The sequence below is a fragment of the Scatophagus argus genome, chromosome 17, assembly GCF_020382885.2.
Source record: "Scatophagus argus isolate fScaArg1 chromosome 17, fScaArg1.pri, whole genome shotgun sequence".
Taxonomy (NCBI): domain Eukaryota; kingdom Metazoa; phylum Chordata; class Actinopteri; family Scatophagidae; genus Scatophagus; species Scatophagus argus.
This window is the reverse complement of record NC_058509.1, coordinates 140897-160439: the sequence shown is the minus strand read 5'-3', so window position 1 is coordinate 160439 and position 19543 is coordinate 140897. Positions and strand designations below refer to the sequence as shown.

Sequence of the window (19543 nt, the reverse complement as noted above, 5' to 3'; positions counted from 1 at the left end):
TAATTAGCATGTTAGCGTTGCTGCTGTGAGCATCTTAGCATGCTGATGTTAGCATTTAGTTAACATCAAGAAATTAGAAACATCAGTAATTGTCACTATAATCAGTTTAACCGGTTTATGAAGTGAACAAACTGTTGTAGCTCCACCTGCTGGAGGTCTGCTGGTTTTCACTGTAAATAAACAATGACTCACTGTGGAGCTTCCTGTTTTGTTGCCCGCAGCTTCCTGACAAACAGAATTTATTGATGATTAAACTGAAAAATGTGCTGTAACAACAACTGAATTCTGTTGAAGTTTCAGAGGAACATTTGATTCCTTCGAGCTTCTGAGGTGTCAGAAAGTTTCCTATCAAAGACTTTACATGGAGGTTACACAGATATGGGTACTGCAGTAGTAGTTAGTACTGCCTGCAACAGTAGTATTACAGTTTTTGTCTGTGGCTTGAATGAGTTTTGCAAAACTTTGCTCATTGTGTCAAAACTCTACACACAAGCAAATAAGACACAACACCGGGAAATAAATCATTCACATATATGTTAAATTGACAGTAAATACAATTAAAGTAAAATAAAAATAAAACAAACAGTACACTATTGTAAACACAGAAAACACAACTGCTTGTAAATGGGCTTATGGATCCTGCCGTCTGTTGGGGTCTTCCCTTGCTAAGCACCGGGGAAAATATCCCCTTGTGTGCTGAGTCCATCCATGGATTAACCTTACCTCAGTGTCTTCACAGGCCTGTTCCATTGCCTGCAGAAGAGGCATGTGGGCATGTGGTTGGCGGCCATATACACGGCATCTCCAAGCAGAAAAAAAATCCTCTGTAGGCTTTAGAAATGGTGAGTAAAGGGGCAAGTACACAACTTCAAACTTATTATGGTTGGTGAACCAGTTCTGGGCCAGAGCAGCCCAATGGAAACTAAGATTATCACAGACAACAACAAACCTGGGCTGCTCTGGTCTGTCCTGTACAACTGCATCATGAAGTGCATCTAGAAATGTGATTATGTGTTGCGCATTATAGGGACCCAGTTGGGCATGATGGTGCAGCAGCTCTAGAAGACTTATGGCAGCGCACAATGTGACATTTCCCAGCATTTGCTAAGGTTGAATCCAGCCTCGTAAATGTAAATAAATTCCTGAGGCTGTTCAGCCTCATCCATGTCCAAAGTTCTCTGTAACAAAAAATACATATTGTGGGTGGCTTTACTCAAAGCACACAACTACAGTACTACACATACAGAACCGCCCACCCCACCACTCAAGTACCTGTGTAGCTTTCTAAATGTATCTATGTGGTACTGTTCCAATGGTACTCATGGTATTCATGTCGAAGTTCTTTGACCCTTATACTGTTGCTCTCAAATGGGACACTGTACAATTGCTTCATGGTCATGTTGTGCTTTATCAAGATGAGTCTGACAGTAGTAATGCTTACTCGATTTATGTTGCTGAATACTTGCCTATCTGCAAGTATTTTTTGCTGTAGCTGGTGGGGACAGATTGCATTGTTTGCTCTGACTAGGTTCACTATGGCAAGTTCCTGCTGTTGGGTGAACAGGCGTTGGCGTCCACCCCCAGTTGGTCTTCTAGCCATTCTGTAGAAAATACAACCAAAAATTGTTATTGGTTTGGTTATTTTTTACAGTACTGTATGTGCTATACTTAACTGTATATACCATACACAGTACTGAAACATCTCAACATGTTATCACGGTATGCTTCACAAAACTACCACTTTTATTCGAAAAGGAGCATTAGTTTCCCTGCAATACAGTACTTGTGATACGGTAATGTGATATGGTACAGTACTGTAAATACTCTAGATACAGTCTGAGTAGAGTAGAGAATTGAACACACCTGTTTTCCAGTCGGAATGTGCTTCTTAGGGGCAGCCGTGGCCTGGAGTTTGGAGAAACGGCTTGTGATCGAAATGTCGCCGGTTCGATTCCCCCACCGGATGGGCAGGAAAAAATTTGAGTGTGGTGGAGTGATAATGTCCCCACCCTCCTTAGCCGGCTGATGTGCCCTTGAGCAAGGCACACAACCCCCAATATGTTCCCCGAGTGCTTGATTCTGCCCTCTGCTCCTGTGTGTTTCACTGCATGTTGCATGTGTGTGTGTTTCAGTGAGTGATGGGTTAAATGCAGAGAAGTAATTTCCAAGCTTTGGATTAATAAAGTAAATAAAAAAAAAAATATGGATGAAACTGTGAAATGGGTTAGATTAGGGTGGACTCTGTCCAGCTTCCCTCACAGTCAGGCCGTGGTTTATGACGTGGTCCACCAAAGTTGCTCTTATGTCAAGGACCATGTCGAAATAATGGTCCTTGCATGGCCTCTTGGACAACGTCCTCCTGTCTCTCTCTCTCTCTCTCTCTCTCTCTGTCTTGCTCTTCTTCTACCTCTGCCTCGATCTCTCCAGGCTTGCAAATCCTCAAAATGGCTTAACTGAGGCTGATTGGTGTTCAGTTTTGTAAGTAAGTATTTTCAGGTGTGTGTCTAAGTATTTTCAATTACCCAGTGTGTTTTGTATTTTGAATAGATGTGTCTTCCCAATGGTACCCTGAGATATCATACTTGAACAAAGTGTTTTGTGTCTGAAATAGTATGTAGTGTGCAGGAGCAAGTGTGTTACAGAATTGCAACTAAAGGGCAAAGCAGAGCTTTTGTTTAAGGTTTGGTTACACTTTGTTTAAGATACTGCAACAACAACTTCAAGTTATGTTACTTTGGTTTAAGCATGTGTCTAAAGTGCTCAAGCAAGTTGAGTCAAAATTATTATCAGATCAGAATTCTATGATCAAAACAAAATTGCAACAAATTGCAATATAAGTTCAGAAAAAGTCTGATGATCAATCTGATAATACTGTTTCATCATGTAATCAACATTTTATTAACTATAATTCAAACTGTCAAACTGTCTGCTAATCTTGGCCTGAATTGGATTCCATACTGAACAATATCACAAAAACCATAAATGTTTTTTTTAGTCGAATGTTTGAAATGAGCTCCATCACCAGTTCAGGTTCAGTTCTGTGATCGATAGTCCCATCTGATCTGATCTATCAATGACTCTTTGTTTAAAGAGCGCGCGCGCGTGTGTGTGTGTGTGTGTGTGTGTGTGTTGTGTTGTGTGTGTGTGTCGCTAGGTGGTGGTGTCGGGCTGCTTGTATGTAGGTTACTGTGCGCGCGTCCGGGCGCGTGTACGAGCGTTGACAGAGAGCATCTGCCTGCACACACACACACACTGGAGGAGGAGGATGCTTCGGTTCAGACAACAGACCCGTAGCTGAAGAGGAAGCGGACGGACTCACCGATACCAGGACCTGCCGAGCCGGATCGGACCGGGCCGAAGCTCACCCCCGTCGGTGTGACTGCGGTGTGAGGATGAAGAAAAGCAACCAGAGCAGGCGGGTAGGAGCCTCTTCTTCATCCTCTGTCTGTCGGTGAGCCGAGGCTGGCTGATGGAACAGCACGACAAAATCATGAATACATGAAGTCAGTGTACTGCTATATTTATCTGAAATATTCTTGTAGTATTTGCCTCGTGCTGTCTGTGCAGCTGACACGTTTAGGTCCGTCATGCTGTGGGATATTTCAGCTTCCTGCAGGCTGCACGTCAGAAGACCAGCTGAGTGCAGATGTTAATCACTTATGTGGTCAAATGATTCAAAGTGAGAACAATGAAATGTAAAGCTCGAAATCATATTCTTTTACTGCAGTAAAAATACTAATACCACACTGTACAAATACTCTTTTGCAAGTTATAGTCATTGAACATGTTACATCAGTAGAAGTATAATCAGAAAAATGTATTCAAAGTACACTTTAGTTCACTTTCTGTGAACTGATCCCATATTAGAAAGCTGCCAGGTGTTTTCTTCTTCATTGGTGTGATGTGTCAGCGTCCTGCTGTTATGTAATCAAAGTAGGTCAGTCCTCCCTTCTTCTTCTCTGTAACATCCTCCTCTTCCTCTGTCTTTATCATCCTCCTCCCATAAGGACTGAGTCCTCCTACCTGAACCTGTTTACTCTCTTCTTCCTCCCACATCTTCATCTCTTCATCTAGGCGATGTTTCTCTCCTCCTCCTTCCTCTTAACATGTTTTTATTCTGTAAGAACTTCTTCTCCACACTCTCTCATTTTTCATTTGCAGCAGGCTGTTCATAACAAGTTTAGCTTTCATTTCTTCCTCTCTTCCTCCTTTCCTCTCTTCCTCCCTTCCTCCTGTTTGTTGGATGTCTGAAGTTTGACAGTTTGAAGGTTGTCACCTTCTGGAGACAGATCACATAGTCTCAGGTTTTCAGGATCTCAGGGTCCCACAGGTTGTGATAGTATTCATCTCAGAAAACCAGAATTCTTCTGGTTTCTGTCTGTGTTTCAGGGCGTTCAGGACTTGGGTCAGCAGGCCGCACAGCAGCTGGAGAAAGTGGGCTGGATCAGGAAGTTCTGTGGCAGAGGGATCTTCAGAGAGCTGTGGAGGAACCGATACATGGTTCTGAGAGGAGAACGGCTCTATATCTCTGACAAGGAGGTGAGGACACACCACACGTCTGTTAGTCCCAGTCCCACATGTCTGCAATGGTGTCAATGTATTGGACAGGACAGAGAGGATTGTGGGTAGCTTGTTTCTTTGCCCTGTTGTGGCCTCATTTTCAGAATAAAATCTCCGCAAACGTCCTGAGCGTTAAGCAGCTGACTTATTTACTCAGGTGGCGAACAAGACTCCACGTGATTGATGATCAATCAGGTCATAATGGCTGAACATTCAGCAAATCAACTCAAAGACAGACGTGCTGACGAGATGTTCATGTTGTGTTATTGGATCAGAAAAAGACCTGAACACTCCCGATGTATTTTTACTTTCTCTGGTCATGCTGAGTCATTTCTGAACAGCACTGAGTCAGACTGAGTGATCACAGGACGATGTCACACAACTAAAGGCTTTTTAAAGACCAATAGAGATGAGTGGAGAGAGAGTTTTTATTGGATTTTATTCTGTTTTGTGGTTTCAGACACACACACACAGATAAACACACACGCTTAGATGAACACACTGGGAGGCTGCAGGCTGAACAGTCAACACGTGTCATTGAATTAAAGATATTCATCTCACACAGCTGAGCCTGAAGCTACACACACACACACACACACACTGGCTCCAAATGATATCACCAGAACAAGATGGCAGCACTCATATCAGGGATGGTTTGGCTTCAGTGGGAGGACGTGGAGACATGTCGGCTATCTTTATCTGAGTCAGACTTCTTTAAACATGTCTCTCCCTCCCTGTAACTCCTCATTCATCCTGCCTGCCTTCTGTCTCCCCACTGAGGGAGTGAATCTGCAGCAGCATCAGTGTCTTCAGAGCCAGTTGACACGAGTTTGAAGTTTTAAATGCTCAGCCTGATTCAGTAAATCAGTTTGAAATTAGTGGGTAGTTGACTGAGTGATTGGGAAAAAAGATAAATCACATCAAATTAGCTCACTTTCTGAGTTTAATTGTCTATTTTTTATTTTCCCTGAGAATATGAGCTCTTTTACAGTAATGTTGATTATTAGTCAGAGTTAATTTGTAACAGTTTGTTTTCACTTTGGTGAGTTTCAGCTCTTTCCTTCTCTTATTTATGACTGACTCATGCTAACAAGACTATGTGTGTGTGTTTGTGTTGCCTGTAATGATGATGTAATTTGATTCTTCATCTTGTTTATCAGTCCCTCCAGGATTTCGCAGGCTTTTTTTGTGATTGTTGCAGCCCTAAATGCCTGATTTCGCGGCAGTATTTGAAAAAAATTGCAGTACATGTTGCGATGTTTTAAGTGCTTTTGTTGCGATTAAATTGCGTGAAACAGTGAAATTTGCAAAAAGATCAAAGGAAATTTGTTTCAGGGAGAACAAAACTGCATTCTGCTTTATTCCAAGTAACCTTGCCAAACAGGCTTGGGATTACAAAAGTTCTTTTGTAAGGACAAAATTGCAAGCTTGTTCATAATTCGTGGGGATTGATTGAATTTGTGTTAATTGTTGACGACATTGTGAATTCCTGGAGGGGCTGGTTTATTCTGCACAGCCTGAATCAAGCTTCACTGTGACCTTTAAATCTGTTCATGTCATATAAGATCATCTGAACCGAGATCAGGACCTTTGTTTAGCTGCTCTCTGGGCAACATTACAGATTATAGACTCACACCTGGAAGGTGGAGTGAAGGACCGACTTCCTGGAACGAGAATATAAGCTAATATGGTGTCTGAGGCGTTGTGTCTGATTGTGACTGTGCTAACTTTCAGTTCAGCATCATTATCATCATTGTCTCGCTCCACCATGTTTACAGGTGAAGAGCTATCTGAGTTCCTATTGGTCAACGTCACCAACACACAGTGAGACAAGACAAAACAATTTTGACCTGCTTGTCTTCATGAGGCCAGACAAGACATTAGCTGTTGATTCACTACTTGAGATACAATCAGAAACTGTCAGGTCGCAGTGATGTCAGAGTGATGTCAAATCGTCGGAACCTGACATTAAGGAGCTCGTCTGCAGCTTGTCAGGGTTCATCATATTTAAAGAGGAGCAACTCACAGGAGCTGCTAACAGCTGCTATCTGTCCACTCAGGCCATGTAATGATCATATTGGGAATGATGGTGACACACGTTCAAGGCCACCAGCTTTTACACATGACCACTCACACACACTCACACACACAGAGGGTGATCAATGGGTTTCTCAGCTGTTCAGTAGAACTAAACTTGATTTAAATCTGTGTGTGTGTGTGTGTGTGTTTGTACATGAGGAGCTGCTCAGAGCCTCCACTGTCTGATGCAGAGGGTGAGAGGTGTTGTCCATGATGGATGTCAGCTTGGCTAACGTCCTCCTCTCACCCACCTCCTCCACAGAGTCCAGTGGGCAGCCCAGGACAGAGCTGGCCCTCCTGACCAGCTTGTTCAGTCTCTTCCTGTCCCGGTCCCCAATAGACCACAGCGTAGTGAATAGCAGAGGCCACCACAGAGTCATAAAAAGTCCTTAGGAGGGGCCTGCACAATCCAAAGGACCTCAGTCTCCTCAGAAGGTGGAAGCGACTTTGGCCCTTCTTGTACAGGGTATCGGTGTTATGTGACCAGTCCAGTTTATGGTTGAGGTGAACACCCAGATACTTAAAACTGTCCACCATCTCAAAGTGCGAGCCCTAGATGTTCACTGGTGTACGTGGTAATGTCCTTCTCCAGAAGTCAATCACCATCTCCTTCGTTTTACTGCTGTTTTTGTCTCTTAACAAATATCTGAAAGTACTGCAGTCGACCGCTGTCTTCCTGTTCTGTCTGCTCAGTAACAAGCTGCTTAGTTTGACAGCTGAAGTTAGGAAGCAATAGCGTCATTCTCATGATTTGCTTGAAGATTTGATCTTTAGTGTTAAATGTGATGAACTGAGAAGGGGAGCATCTGCTTCTCATCCATCTCTGATCGTCGAGAATGTTCATGAAGGGTGCAGTGACAAAGTCAGCTGTAACTCTTAACTCTAGCTCTAGTCTAACACAGAGAGTTAACAGGCCCCCCATGAGCAAACATCTGGAGACAGCAGAGAGGAATGGCTGCCTGTTAGCAGACAGAAACCTCAGGTGTTTGAATGTGAATGCTGAACTGTGATGTAAATGGATGTGTTGTGTGTCTGCAGGTGAAAGACGAGCGGAAGGCACAGGAAGTGTTCGACCTGGCTGATTATGAGCGTTCAGAGGAGCTGAGGAAAGCAAAGAGTCGCAGCAAGAAAAACCACAGCCGCTTCACTGTGCTGCGCTGCCGGCAGCCAGGAAACAACGTGAGTCCCGTTTAAGAACATAAACTGACTGCACAAACTAACCCTCACCTGGAGTATACCTGGAGAAGATGGTGGGGAAGTTTGTGGAGCAGCGACAGCGAATAGACACAGAGAGTCGAGAAGATAAAACTGACTTAGGGCAATTTTAAAATGCACACAATGGAGCTAAATACTAGAATTAAAATGTTAACATGTCAATGTTTAGCAGTTATAATATTTACCATGTTCACCATCTTAGTTTAACATGTTAGCATGCTGAAATTAGCTTGTAAGCAGTATCGAAATGTAACTGTACTTGAAATGTACTTTTTTTCATTTTCACTTCTTCTTCAAACTTTATTTGTCAGTATATTTTTACATACACTGAAATTCTTCTCTGCATTTAACCCATCACTGATTGAACACATACATGCAACATGCAGTGAAACACACAGGAGCAGTGGGCTGCCATGTCAGATGCCAGGGGAACAGTTTGGGGTTTAGGTGCCTTGCTCAAGGGCATGACAGCTGTTGCTAATGGAGGGGGAGAATGTTGATTAGTCACTCCATCCAACCCAAGTTTTTTCCTGCCAGTCTAGGGGGGAATTGAACTGCTGACCCTCCAATCACAAGCTGCTTCTCCAACCTCTAGGTCACTTCACAATACTTGTGCTTCAATACATCTTTACTTCATATTGTGTTTCTGCCGGGCTTCTGTCTTTCATCATCTTCCCCCTCCTCTTTCGTGTCTGTCCTCTGTGCTCAGTGATTAGTCTGCCCCGCCTTCCTCACACTATCATGTTATTGGTCAATTTCCAACTTCATCTGTGTCAGGATTGGTGAATTAGGTTTTGTTTCACTCACCCAGCCTGGACGGCAGTGATTGGCCAAGCCAAAGGCTTAATCCACAGAATCCCATTAGTGTGTCAGAGGATGAGTGAGTGCAGAATAATCCCTTCAGAGTCCAGACACTTTCACATATCATTGTGCTACAGTTTATTACAGCCACATAGGCCTCAAAGGAGAGAATCCAAAGATGAAGCCAACTGATCTGTAACTGAGACTGAAATACGTCCTTGTCCTCTGTCCCAGTAAGACTGATCTGTCTCAGGGTGAAGTAATTGACAGTATAAGTACATTAATGCTCAGAGGTCTGGAATCAGCTTCTGTGTTGAGTTTCCGTAGCAAAGCTTTTACATAAAAACAGTTTAATTCAGACGTTAAATGTATGATTAACATCAGAAATCGTTTTGTCCGCAGATGAAGAATAAATGACTCATTAAAACATCCATTTAGTGGTTGTCTCCATAGTGTTGAAGAGGACACTGCTGAAACCTCTGATGCTGGGTCAGTTTTCAGATCATTACTGTAGTTGACTCTGTGTGAGACTCAACAGGTTAAAACTGTAATTTCTGTCCAACTGATACTCTGTGTTCCAGTTCAGGTGAAACACCCTGTGTCTAGATCACATATCAGTAACAGTAAAGTTTTTGCCTTTTTGCAGGTTCCTAACCTCGTGTTTCTGGCGGTGAGTCCCGAGGAAAAGGAATCATGGGTCAATGCTCTCAATGTGGCAATCGTCAAAGCCAAGAACCGCATCTTAGATGAGGTATGGGCCTATTGGTTGACTTTAATTTATGATAAACCTTGATCAGACTGATAAAGAGTGATAGACCTCATTAAAAGGTTACCTCCTAAAGCATTCATAAATTTTAAGTTACTGACTATGTACGTTATATTTATGGACCAGTTTTCCTTAGCTCCATGATGTTTATTTTTCACCTTGAGGCAGAAGCACGTTGTTGGATGGATTCCTTTTAAAGGAGGAAGGAGGTTAAATATGTTATAGAAACCAAGACATTTCAAAAGTTTCTGTTTGTTCAGGTGACCATCGAAGAGGACAGTGCACTGGTTCATCCCACCAGAGACCGGGCAAAGATCCCTCATGGCCGCCGGCTGCCAACCAGAGGACACCTCCTGGCCGTGGTACTGGCATCTCTTCTGGTGTTTCTCCCATTTCAACTTGTTCAGTCTATATTTTCTTGATCAAAACCTTAATAAAATCAATCAATCATTTCCTCAGGCGTCTACCTCTTCCCATGGCATGTTGACCCTTGACCTGGTTGCTGAGGAGGATAGTTCCTCCCCAGACTACAATGGCGACGCCCAGGATTCATGGGAGAACCTCCAAGTTGACCTGCATAGGGGGGGTTCCTGTGGTCAGGTGGCAATTGTCAAATCTCGGGGGGTCGGAGTTCGTCAACGAGCCGACACAGACGTATCAAAGCTGCGGGTCTCCTCCAAGGAGCCCAAGGTGAAGACTAGCAGTCTGCCCAGGGGGAGTGAGCTGTCCTGGGCCAAACACTCCCAGGTGGAGGCCACCAAGGTCCACAAGACCCAGCAGGTGCAGGTTGGAAAACTCTAACTCTAACATTCTGATCTGTGTAGATGATAGCTTCTATTACACAAATAGTTGTTAAAATACCTAATAATTTCTTGATTGAGTCAGTTAATTATCCTCCTCAGCTCCCTCTGAACAGCCTTCAGCTCCTCCCTGTTCCTCGACTTAAAGACCCTCTTTTTTATGTAGGATTTTTATGTCAGAAGTGATCCATGGTCTATTTTGGAGAAGCACTGCACAGTCCTGGTGGGTACTGTTTTCCACACAGAAGTTGATAGTCCATTATGAAATGTATGAGACTGTCGGTGTCATCCCCATGAGGATCACACAGTACTTCTGACACAGAAGAGTCGAAACAGTCTTTCAGATCCTCTTCAGTCTCCTCAGGCCACCTCTTCACTGTGCAGGTGACATCTGGTTGCATGTATGCAATGGGTTTGTACACAGGCAGGAGATGAACCAGGCTGTGATCAGATCTTCTGAGGGTAGAGGAGGGTGATGAATCATATGGTGTAAAAATTAGCAAATAATTTTTGACATCTCAGATATTGTTTTAGGAGGCCTCTGATGTAGAAATTAAAGATTTTTCAAATTTTTTAAATTTTAGTAAGTTTATAGGGAAATGTTTTCTGAACAGACACAGAACATTTAAGCATTCATTTGCAGAGCTGATTGCTTACTTAGCCACATAATAGTATACATCATGAGTAATAATCACACAACATTCATAGTTTTATGAATAAGCATTTATTAATAAAAATATTGGAAAATATTGTATCCTACTTAATGGATTCCACACTCAAGGATCTTGACTACCAATGGGACACAGGTGAAGTATTGTCTGCGTAGATCTTGTAGTTTTGACCCTCTGGAAGTGTGGAGGCAAGCTTCATCACAACATCACCTGACAGTCCAACTTCAGATTTGGTTTGTCGTATTCCATCTACATTCCTTGGTACACATCAAAGTCACAGAACTCCTTTTTCAGCCAGCGAAACCTGTCATGGGGCATGGTGTGTATTTTTTGGTTGGGGCTTCATTAGGTGGGCAGTTTTCTTCTTTGTCCATTTCACCTATGTCTTCATTCTCTGAGTCACTTGCATCGGTGTCATCTGAGTCCATTTCAAAATTGTTCTCTCCATTTTGGACTGCAGCAATCACATCCTGCACACTGAATAGATGACCTTTCTGCGCTGGTGGAATTCTGAAATGGAAAAGTAAAATATGTGAATAATACATATGGGTCTTATATTGTAGTAGATAAACAGAAAGAATAGACTAGGTGGTAGACCATATGTCAAGGGTAGAGATCAAAGTATTATCATTTCAATGCAAATGCTAATCAAAATTCCACTACATTCAAACAATACTGTCTGGCTGACTGACTCTACTTATCATGCTAAAAGGAACACATGCATCCCTCCAGAGCACCTACAGGTTCACATTCGAGACCATTCACACCTGTCCCTTACAGGTGCAACAGACTTTCCCCCCAAAAAATCATTCAGATCCTGTTTTTCTATCTCCTAATGCTACAAACTGCTACTTGGGCAACACTCATAAAAAAGGTGAGGATCATTTAGAAGTTAAGATACAGGGAGTTTCAGATACTGCTATAGATGATGCAGTTTCAAATACCACATACAACTTATTCCTGTTTTGAATTATGGTCTAATCTAAACTAAGTTAAAATTTAACAGAAAAGTACATTTAAAACTTGGTTACAATTAATCATCTCACTCTAGCCCAACGTTGTAGAATTACAACATAGACATAACAAGCTCTAAATCAAATTTGCTTAATGTTTTCCAAAATAACTAAATATTTATGTGTTCCAGACAGTGTAATGAACACAAATTTTACTTACTTGAATCTTGACAAACCCAGTCATGCAAAAAAAAAGAGATGAGCGCAAAGTGAATTTTGCAGGTAGAGTGAGTTCATGGCCAGATGACCGGACCTATGAACACTTCTTCAATCCAATAGCATTGTGAGGACAAACAATAGGACTCATTAACTATGTAAATGTGATATTGAGGAAAAAAACCATTTGCCGGCCTTTATTTAGAATTGTTAAAAATGATGTTGTAATTCTGTGGGCTTTACAGGGATAATAAGTCCAGTATTTTATTGTCTCTGTATTCATTAACATGTCATGAAAATGCTCCCAAAACCAGCTTGGGCCTACATGTGAACATACCCATCCAAAAACTAGTATTTTGGGGTTTAGTGACCCACATTTTATATTTTTGTTTCAATGCAGAGACAAAAGAGATTTTGTGCTCTTGTAAGATTTTTGTTGGCACTTAAGGCCTAACCTTTGTCGGTCACCCAGCCCAAAAAACAGGTTCATTGGTAAATGTTGTAAATATACAAACACTTCCTCAGTCTAGGCCAGGGTAGCCACCGCTGACCTGGAGATACAAGGAGCAGCCTTGAAGCAAGTGTTATCTTTCAGGTACTTCAGGCTCAGTCATGGACACCTCAGCCGGGGAAGAGGTTCAGCATGCAGGGCCGGAGTCGCTGTGCCTCCATGGATGAAGTCCTCTCCTCCAGGTACACCAACAATTGATAGTAAAATAAAAAAAATCATAACTCAGCTCCTCTGACAACCCATGTTCACATGAGCAAATCGTGACTTACCTAATCCATCCCTACATTTATCATTTGTCCCAAGGTGATACTTGTAAAAATATTGATAGTTGAGAAAACTGTCACTACTGCTGTGTTTAGGCATTCATTTGATGGCCCAAAAATATAAAGTCACAAATAATTATCCATCCATCCATCCATTTTCTATGTTTTATTCAAATTCTCGTTCTGGTCAAGCAAGACAGCCTAGTTGTCCATTTCCCTGCTTCAGCCCTCACTGTTTCTTCTGGGTTTGACATTTTGAAGTTCTTGGAAAACCTGCAGGCAGGTGTCCAAGCTGGACTAGCCTTGGTGATGTGATTGAATAGTGGTTAATTTGCCGTTTCTAAGGCTGTGCCCCAAAGTTAATTCATTTCTTTTGTGTTTTTTTATAACTACCAAAAAGGGTAGAATGAGGATCGGCTGATGAATTCTCGCAGTCTGGTAGAAGGCTGGTATTACTGACTAATGATTAATAACTCCACCACCAGTCCACCTGTGAAGAGGTTCAGGTATCTCTTGGTCTTGGTCTTGAGTGAATGTAAGATGGATTATATATGAGCAGCAGTAGTTGATTTTCTAAGAAAGAGACTGAAACTTAATCTAAAAACTGGAGGATGATTTGGAAAATGATCAGGGTAAAGTATCTGGGATGTAAGGGTTTTTCTTTATTTTCTTTCCTCCTGTAATTCTCACAATCTTCCTCTTTCTCCTGTTCAGACCAGCAATAATTCGGTCTGAATTACGCTCTGTTCTGCGTCGTTGTCCAACCGAAGAGGAGGCAGGGAGCGAAGCTTCAGTGCAGCCAGTTGGCCAGCTCCAGAGCCTCATTGCCCAGAGGATGCAGAGAGCTCAGGAGCTGCTGGAGGAGATGAGACTACAGGTCTGACTGCTTCATCCAAGAGTTTGTGATAGTTGTTTTTAACAGAAACAGATAATATAATGCATAAATTGCTAATAATATACAACATTAATATTAATTATTTATCAGGAAATGGAATTAGCACCTAAAAAATTCCATTTAGGTTACGGTTATGATAAACTTAACTTGCTGCCAGGTGTCACCCTGTTCACATGTTCACACTTCTGTGCAATCTGTACAGAAAACTGAGTGGATGGTGGAATTTTTTTGTGATTGTGATTGACAGGAGCTGCAAAAGTCCAAAGCAGAAAGAGAACGCGGGGGCAGCTCACCATACCTGAAGGGCATTGACTCCCCCCGCATCCATCACCTCAGGGGCTCAGACTCTCCTCACTCCAGGTTACTTTTATTATTTTCACCAATACTTAATAATTTCAACTGTCACGGTCTTCATGTGCACTGTGCACTTTAAAACTCCCAAAATTTAAACAAGGGAAGGAAATCAGATTGTCTTGAAGCCCTCTCTGTCCATGACACAAAAGTCTTGCATACAATTCGTATCAGTTTTAATTCAGTTAATTTTACTATATACTTTATATAGCACCGAATCACAACAAATGTTATTTATGATACTTTCCAAATAGAGCAGGTTAAAACCAAACTCTCTAATTTAGTCTTTAATATAGACAGACAACATTACCTAATGAGCAAGCACTTGGCGACAGTGGCGAGGAAAAAATACCTTTTAGAAGGCAGAAACCTCAGAGCAGACTGCAACTCGAGGTGGGCGGCCATCTGCTTTGACCTGTTGGGTTGAGCGAGAAAGATAAGTAATGTAAGTTATGTCTTCCAGAGTGACTGCATCAATAGATAATTTGTTTCTAAGATGTTTAGGGCCCAGCACAATAATTTCAGTTTTGTTTGAATTTAGTAGCAAACACTTTGAGAATTGATGAATTGCTTAAAGTGAATATTGGCATTCGGAGACACCTGGGGAGAGACTGGAGGATGAGTGGTCATGGTAAACACTGATCGGGGTGCAAGAACTTTACTAACTGTACTTTCCATGTACTTACTTTTCTTTTTTTTTTGCTTTGTTTGTTTTCACCTGAAACAAACAAAAAACTGAAATCTCTGACTTTGAGAGCTGAATATGTATATAAAGCTGAATGCTTACACTGGAAGGTGGGCCAAAAAGCTTGCTGTTTTTGTCTCCTCTTAGTTTTGTCTGGCCTCCTCCCTAATCTCTTTCCATCAATTTCATGTCTTTGTTGTCCTGACAAACTTAGATGGAAAAACTGTGTCTGAAAATGAAATGACAGAAGTAGTTGTGTGAAGAATCAAAAAAGAGAACTGAAATATAAGTTAAAATCTGCACACACCTTGCCAAGACATAAGTGTTTGTTTTCTAAAGTCAAGCTGTATTGCTTTCAACTATGATCATACCTGCTACTTTAGTTTGTAAAGATGCGAACACCACAGAGTTTAAAAGGATTGCAGCGGCAAATTGCCTTGCCGCTATTTAAAGTTTGTTCTGTGAAAACAGCGTCAATGTTTAACTAATTTTTGCGTCCTCCTTAGCAGGTCATCTGGATCTCCAAGGAGCAGGAGCAGTGACTCTCCTCGACTCCGTGGCAAAGACTCTCCTCGTCTGAGAGGGAGGGAGTCTCCTCGATCCAAAGCCAAGAGGAATCGTTCCAAAGGGACTGAGTCACCTCGCTCAAGAGGATCCCACTCACCTGCCGCTAAAGTAAATGACTCTCCTCAACCGAGAGACTCACCTCGCCTGACTGCCACTGACTGTCCTTGGACAATGAGTTCTGACACAGTTCGATCACCAAAACTCAGGGGATTGTCCAGCTTGTCTCATTCCAACAAAGAGGATGACTCTCCTGTACAGATGTCACCTGAAACACCTTCATGTTTCAGAGGGTCTGACTCCTCTCAGGTTAAAGGGTCTGATTCACTGCAAATCAGTGAAACCAACTCCACTCATCTGGAAAGATGCAGCCAGGAGTTACCCTGTCCAAGTCAGAAGAACTCCCTAAGCCTATCAGGATCCTCTGAGTCACCACAGCCTAAAAGCCCCGACAAACAACAGCTGTCTCCCCCTTCCTCAACTCCCTCCCTGCTGTCGGAGGAAGACTTGGAAGTGACTAACAGGCGTGCTGAGGCTGAGCGCCTCTTAGTGGAGGCTGTGTCATCGTGGAAGGAGGCGCAGGAGGTTCTGCAGGAGGTGAAGGGGCTGCAGAGCCAGACGCTGCGCCGGCAGCGCAGGAGGACCTATGAGAAGATGATGCCAGTGGTGTCTGGGTTGCCTACTTCAACAATGGCAGCAGATGAGTATGACGCACCCACCTCCCCAACATCACCTGAGGAGGACAATGAGTCCTGAGGATTTTTTTTTTCTTTTTTTTTACAAAGATGTACTGAATAATTGAGTTTTGTCAATGAAAGGGGCAGCATTTTTCAGCATGCTTATACACGAAAGAAGCAGCAAGGATATGCATATTTTCAGAGTTTCTAATTCTATTCATTAAATGTTTTTAAACTTTTAATCCAGGGATGGTTGGATGCAAATGGACACTTATGGCAAATATGGATTATTTTGAAACCAGCAGTCGAGTTCTTCCTTAGAGGTTTAATGATTTTAATCCTCCACAGTGCACTAAACTCACTTCTGCTGCCTGTTTTCAATCTCTTTGTGTGATGTTACATTTGAATTTCAGTACAGTTTTATCGGGGCGGCTGCCTTCACCTTCTCCAACGGTGCTGCATGTTTTTCATCTTTGTCTTTTTCTGCGAAAGTGAAGCAAAAAGCCTCTCTGAAGATTTTAAAATTTTTCAGTCCTGACCTTTTTGGAAGAGATATTTTGGTTTTGGTTTTTGGAGAAGAAATAAGACACATTTTAGTAACTTTGTCAACATTTATACGATGGGAAATTTTTTCACTGTGACAAAAACATGAAGGCACTCAGGAGCACAATGTTGTCTTTGGGTGTGGTGGGGGTCTTCTTTTGAAGTGAGGACAATGGACACTGATTACTAAGAATATAATCAGTTACCTGATTTATTTGCTAATTTTTGTGAAGTCTTTGTGTGTGACAGTCCTGTTAAAACAATCTTATACATTTTCAGTCTTTGATTAAGTTGTGACCCCAAAATGTATTCCAGCTCACCGGAAACAGATTTCATGTTTGTTAAGCTCAGACAAAATCAGGGAGCGTTATACAACAAAGAGAGAATAAGCAATAATGTCAGTAATGTCGTTATGCTGAACAGAACTCAAGATTAATTTACACATAGTGAAGAATAAAATACACGCGTCATGGACATAACAGATTGATTTAAGTCTCACGAACATACATGAGGAATTTCACGTGTTGCAGATGACATTTGATAAATGAAATTCAGACGTCATGGACAAATGGTATAGTGAATATTGTTTCATTTGGGACATTTTACAGTGTAAAAATCATCCTGGACAAACTCTGTAACGCAGACACAGTAAACTAACAGTTTATAATCTCTCTTTCTTATTAGCCGACAAACACATCAACATCACTTCAAACGGCTGATATCTGCTGTCATCACAGACATACTTAAATACTGTAGAAAGTATTTATGGTACATAAACAGTACTTCAGTACTTTAGTTCTGTATCTGTGGTCTGTTGACATAGAGTGAATTACTTTATTTATACTGACAAACATGAAATCTATACACAATTAGAAATAAAAGGAAATCATTTTCAGCTTCAGCAGGACACTGAAATGTTTTCTCAATTAAAACTTTTATTTTAAACTGTGCTTTTTATAAAATGAGAATGAGATCAAGAGCTGCCAGTGGATCAACTCTTTTTACTGATCAAATATCAGCTGTTAAACATCAGTAAACTGATAGACAGTCTTTATTTCAGTCACGTTTATGTTGGTTGTTGCTGCTGTAACTTTAATTTATCAGTTTGTGTCAGTCAGTTTTTCGTCTCTTCACTGTTCAGTTTGGTGTTTGTACACATTGACTACATTCAGATGAACTCAGTCTGTGATGAGTTGAACCTTACAGGCTCATCGTGCTGTGACTGATGTCGCTGAAGGAAAATTTACAACAGAGTGTCCAAAAAAGTTGGCTCACGTGTTGAAGGCATCAAATTCGGACTGAGTGTATGTTTACACAAACCAATAAAGTTTCTATTTGAACAATAAATTTAATCATTTTGTTCATACAGCACCATTCAGAACCACCAACAGAAAGCCTTCACGAACAAGCGTCCCTACTGTTTTGGAATCAGTTGTGATTTGTTTTATTTGGTTTAAAGTTTTTGCACATTTAGACCTGAAATCACTGTAGATTTTAAAAGAAGTTATTTTATTTTAAATGTTCCATTTCAAGTTCTATTTGTGAATGATCTTGTTTGAATTGGTGTACAGCAAAGCATTGTGGGTAAATGGATGGAAGAGCTTGTTTTCACATACAAAAAATAAAGGAAGGTAAAGAAACTACAGTGAGCTTTTTTAATTTTTAACAGAGATGTTTTGTTTTCAGGGCTAGGCGAAGTGTGCTCAGCTCACTGGAGGTTTTCTTTCCTTGTCTAAATTAAAACCATGAAAATGGAAGATGAAGACAAATTACTTGTTTTTCTGAGAGCTAAAAGCACACATACGTGTGACACGTGTCCTCAAGTGTAGACACGTGATATGAATGTCTGCTGTCTGTTACATTGTTCACTTTTGGAAAACACTGAGGACTTCAGGTGTTTTCACATTACAGTGGAAACGTAAACGTGTGTGAGTTCATGTCCTCCCCTGAACATTGCTGACTTGTTTCTAAATTTCCTAGCTGCATGCTGACATTTCCCCAAGAGTTTTTTTCTGATCTATGGTCAGTTTAGTATTGTTCAGAAAGTCAGTAAAATGTTGTGAATGTTGTTGTGAGTGTAAATTAGAATATCTTTTCAGGGCAGCTGTGTGGATTCACCTGAGCTTTGCCAGAAATGTGAGCATGCTAACGAGCTAATATATGACAGTGTTAACAATGAAATTCAGCAGGAAAGACTATAACAGGTGAGTCCATGGCTGAGTGTTCATCATCTAACCCTGACCTGGACTGCAAAGAGGAGGGAGAACAAGGAAACATGCTGAAGTTAGAACTGGTTTCCAAGACCACGGCAACAACCGCCTGGTTAACTCTCCTGCAAGGTCGTTAGCTGTTAGCGGGTCCATTAACACGGCCCTGGACGCCCATCATGGGGACCTAACTGGAGTCTCAGCTCACACCTGAGCCTCATCAGGAGGACACTGCTGCTGCAATCAGCTCACAGAGACTCCAGCACATCACATCATTCAAGAACAGCTGAACCACAGTCCTGAGAACCAGAACAAATATTCTGATCGCGATTCCTGCATACAGCCGTGTGACTGGACAAACACACACACAGCCAGGTCAGTGAGCTGTAACGTAGAGTAGAGCAGATGTAGGACAACACAAACAGCATTGCTCTAACACACACACACATACACACCGTCACTGAGTGTGTGTGTGAGTCCATGATGCATGAGTGCATGTGTGATTCTGTATGCATGTGTGAGCTTTTCTTAATGACTAATGTGCTCTCATTATGCCTGCTGGGTTTGCATGTCGACAGTTCAAACAGAAAACCAGCTGACATTTTTCAGTTACTCGTCTCATCTCCATGTGTCTAGTATATTTAGCTTAGTTTAGCACAAAGGCTGGAAGCAAGGAGAAACTACAGCATAGCTCCATAAAGAGTAAAAAACTGTTAAGGTTTTTCACAAAGCTGAACGCAATACACTGACAGAAGAATAACATTTTAGATTCAGATTAAGGATCAA

The 19543-nt window shown here is 41.7% G+C and overlaps 1 protein-coding gene across 3 annotated transcripts; it reads left to right on the top strand.

Annotated features, from left to right (window-relative positions):
* Nucleotides 1-3171: 3171 nt before the first annotated feature.
* On the top strand, nucleotides 3172-17897 carry plekho1a (pleckstrin homology domain containing, family O member 1a). 3 transcript variants are annotated; one of them, XM_046418229.1, is made up of 10 exons: nucleotides 3172-3419; nucleotides 4390-4539; nucleotides 7678-7818; nucleotides 9302-9406; nucleotides 9682-9783; nucleotides 9881-10201; nucleotides 12657-12754; nucleotides 13550-13712; nucleotides 13978-14090; nucleotides 15273-17897. In XM_046418229.1, exons 1-10 carry the CDS (start codon nucleotides 3393-3395, stop codon nucleotides 16084-16086), a joined length of 2034 nt encoding a protein of 677 aa, XP_046274185.1. In that variant the 5' UTR covers nucleotides 3172-3392; the 3' UTR covers nucleotides 16087-17897. The 3 variants fall into 3 exon arrangements, with proteins under 3 accessions (XP_046274185.1, XP_046274184.1, XP_046274183.1); XM_046418228.1 differs by having other exon boundaries at nucleotides 3173-3419; nucleotides 9881-10207; nucleotides 15276-17897; XM_046418227.1 differs by having other exon boundaries at nucleotides 3174-3419; nucleotides 9881-10207.
* The last annotated feature ends 1646 nt before the right edge of the window (nucleotides 17898-19543 follow it).

Coding starts and splice junctions, on each gene's coding strand:
- plekho1a (XM_046418227.1), top strand. CDS start 3,393: ATGAAGAAAAGCAACCAGAGCAGGCGG. Junction 3,420..4,389: donor AAAGCAACCAGAGCAGGCGG/GTAGGAGCCTCT, acceptor TCTGTGTTTCAG/GGCGTTCAGGACTTGGGTCA. Junction 4,540..7,677: donor TCTATATCTCTGACAAGGAG/GTGAGGACACAC, acceptor GTGTGTCTGCAG/GTGAAAGACGAGCGGAAGGC.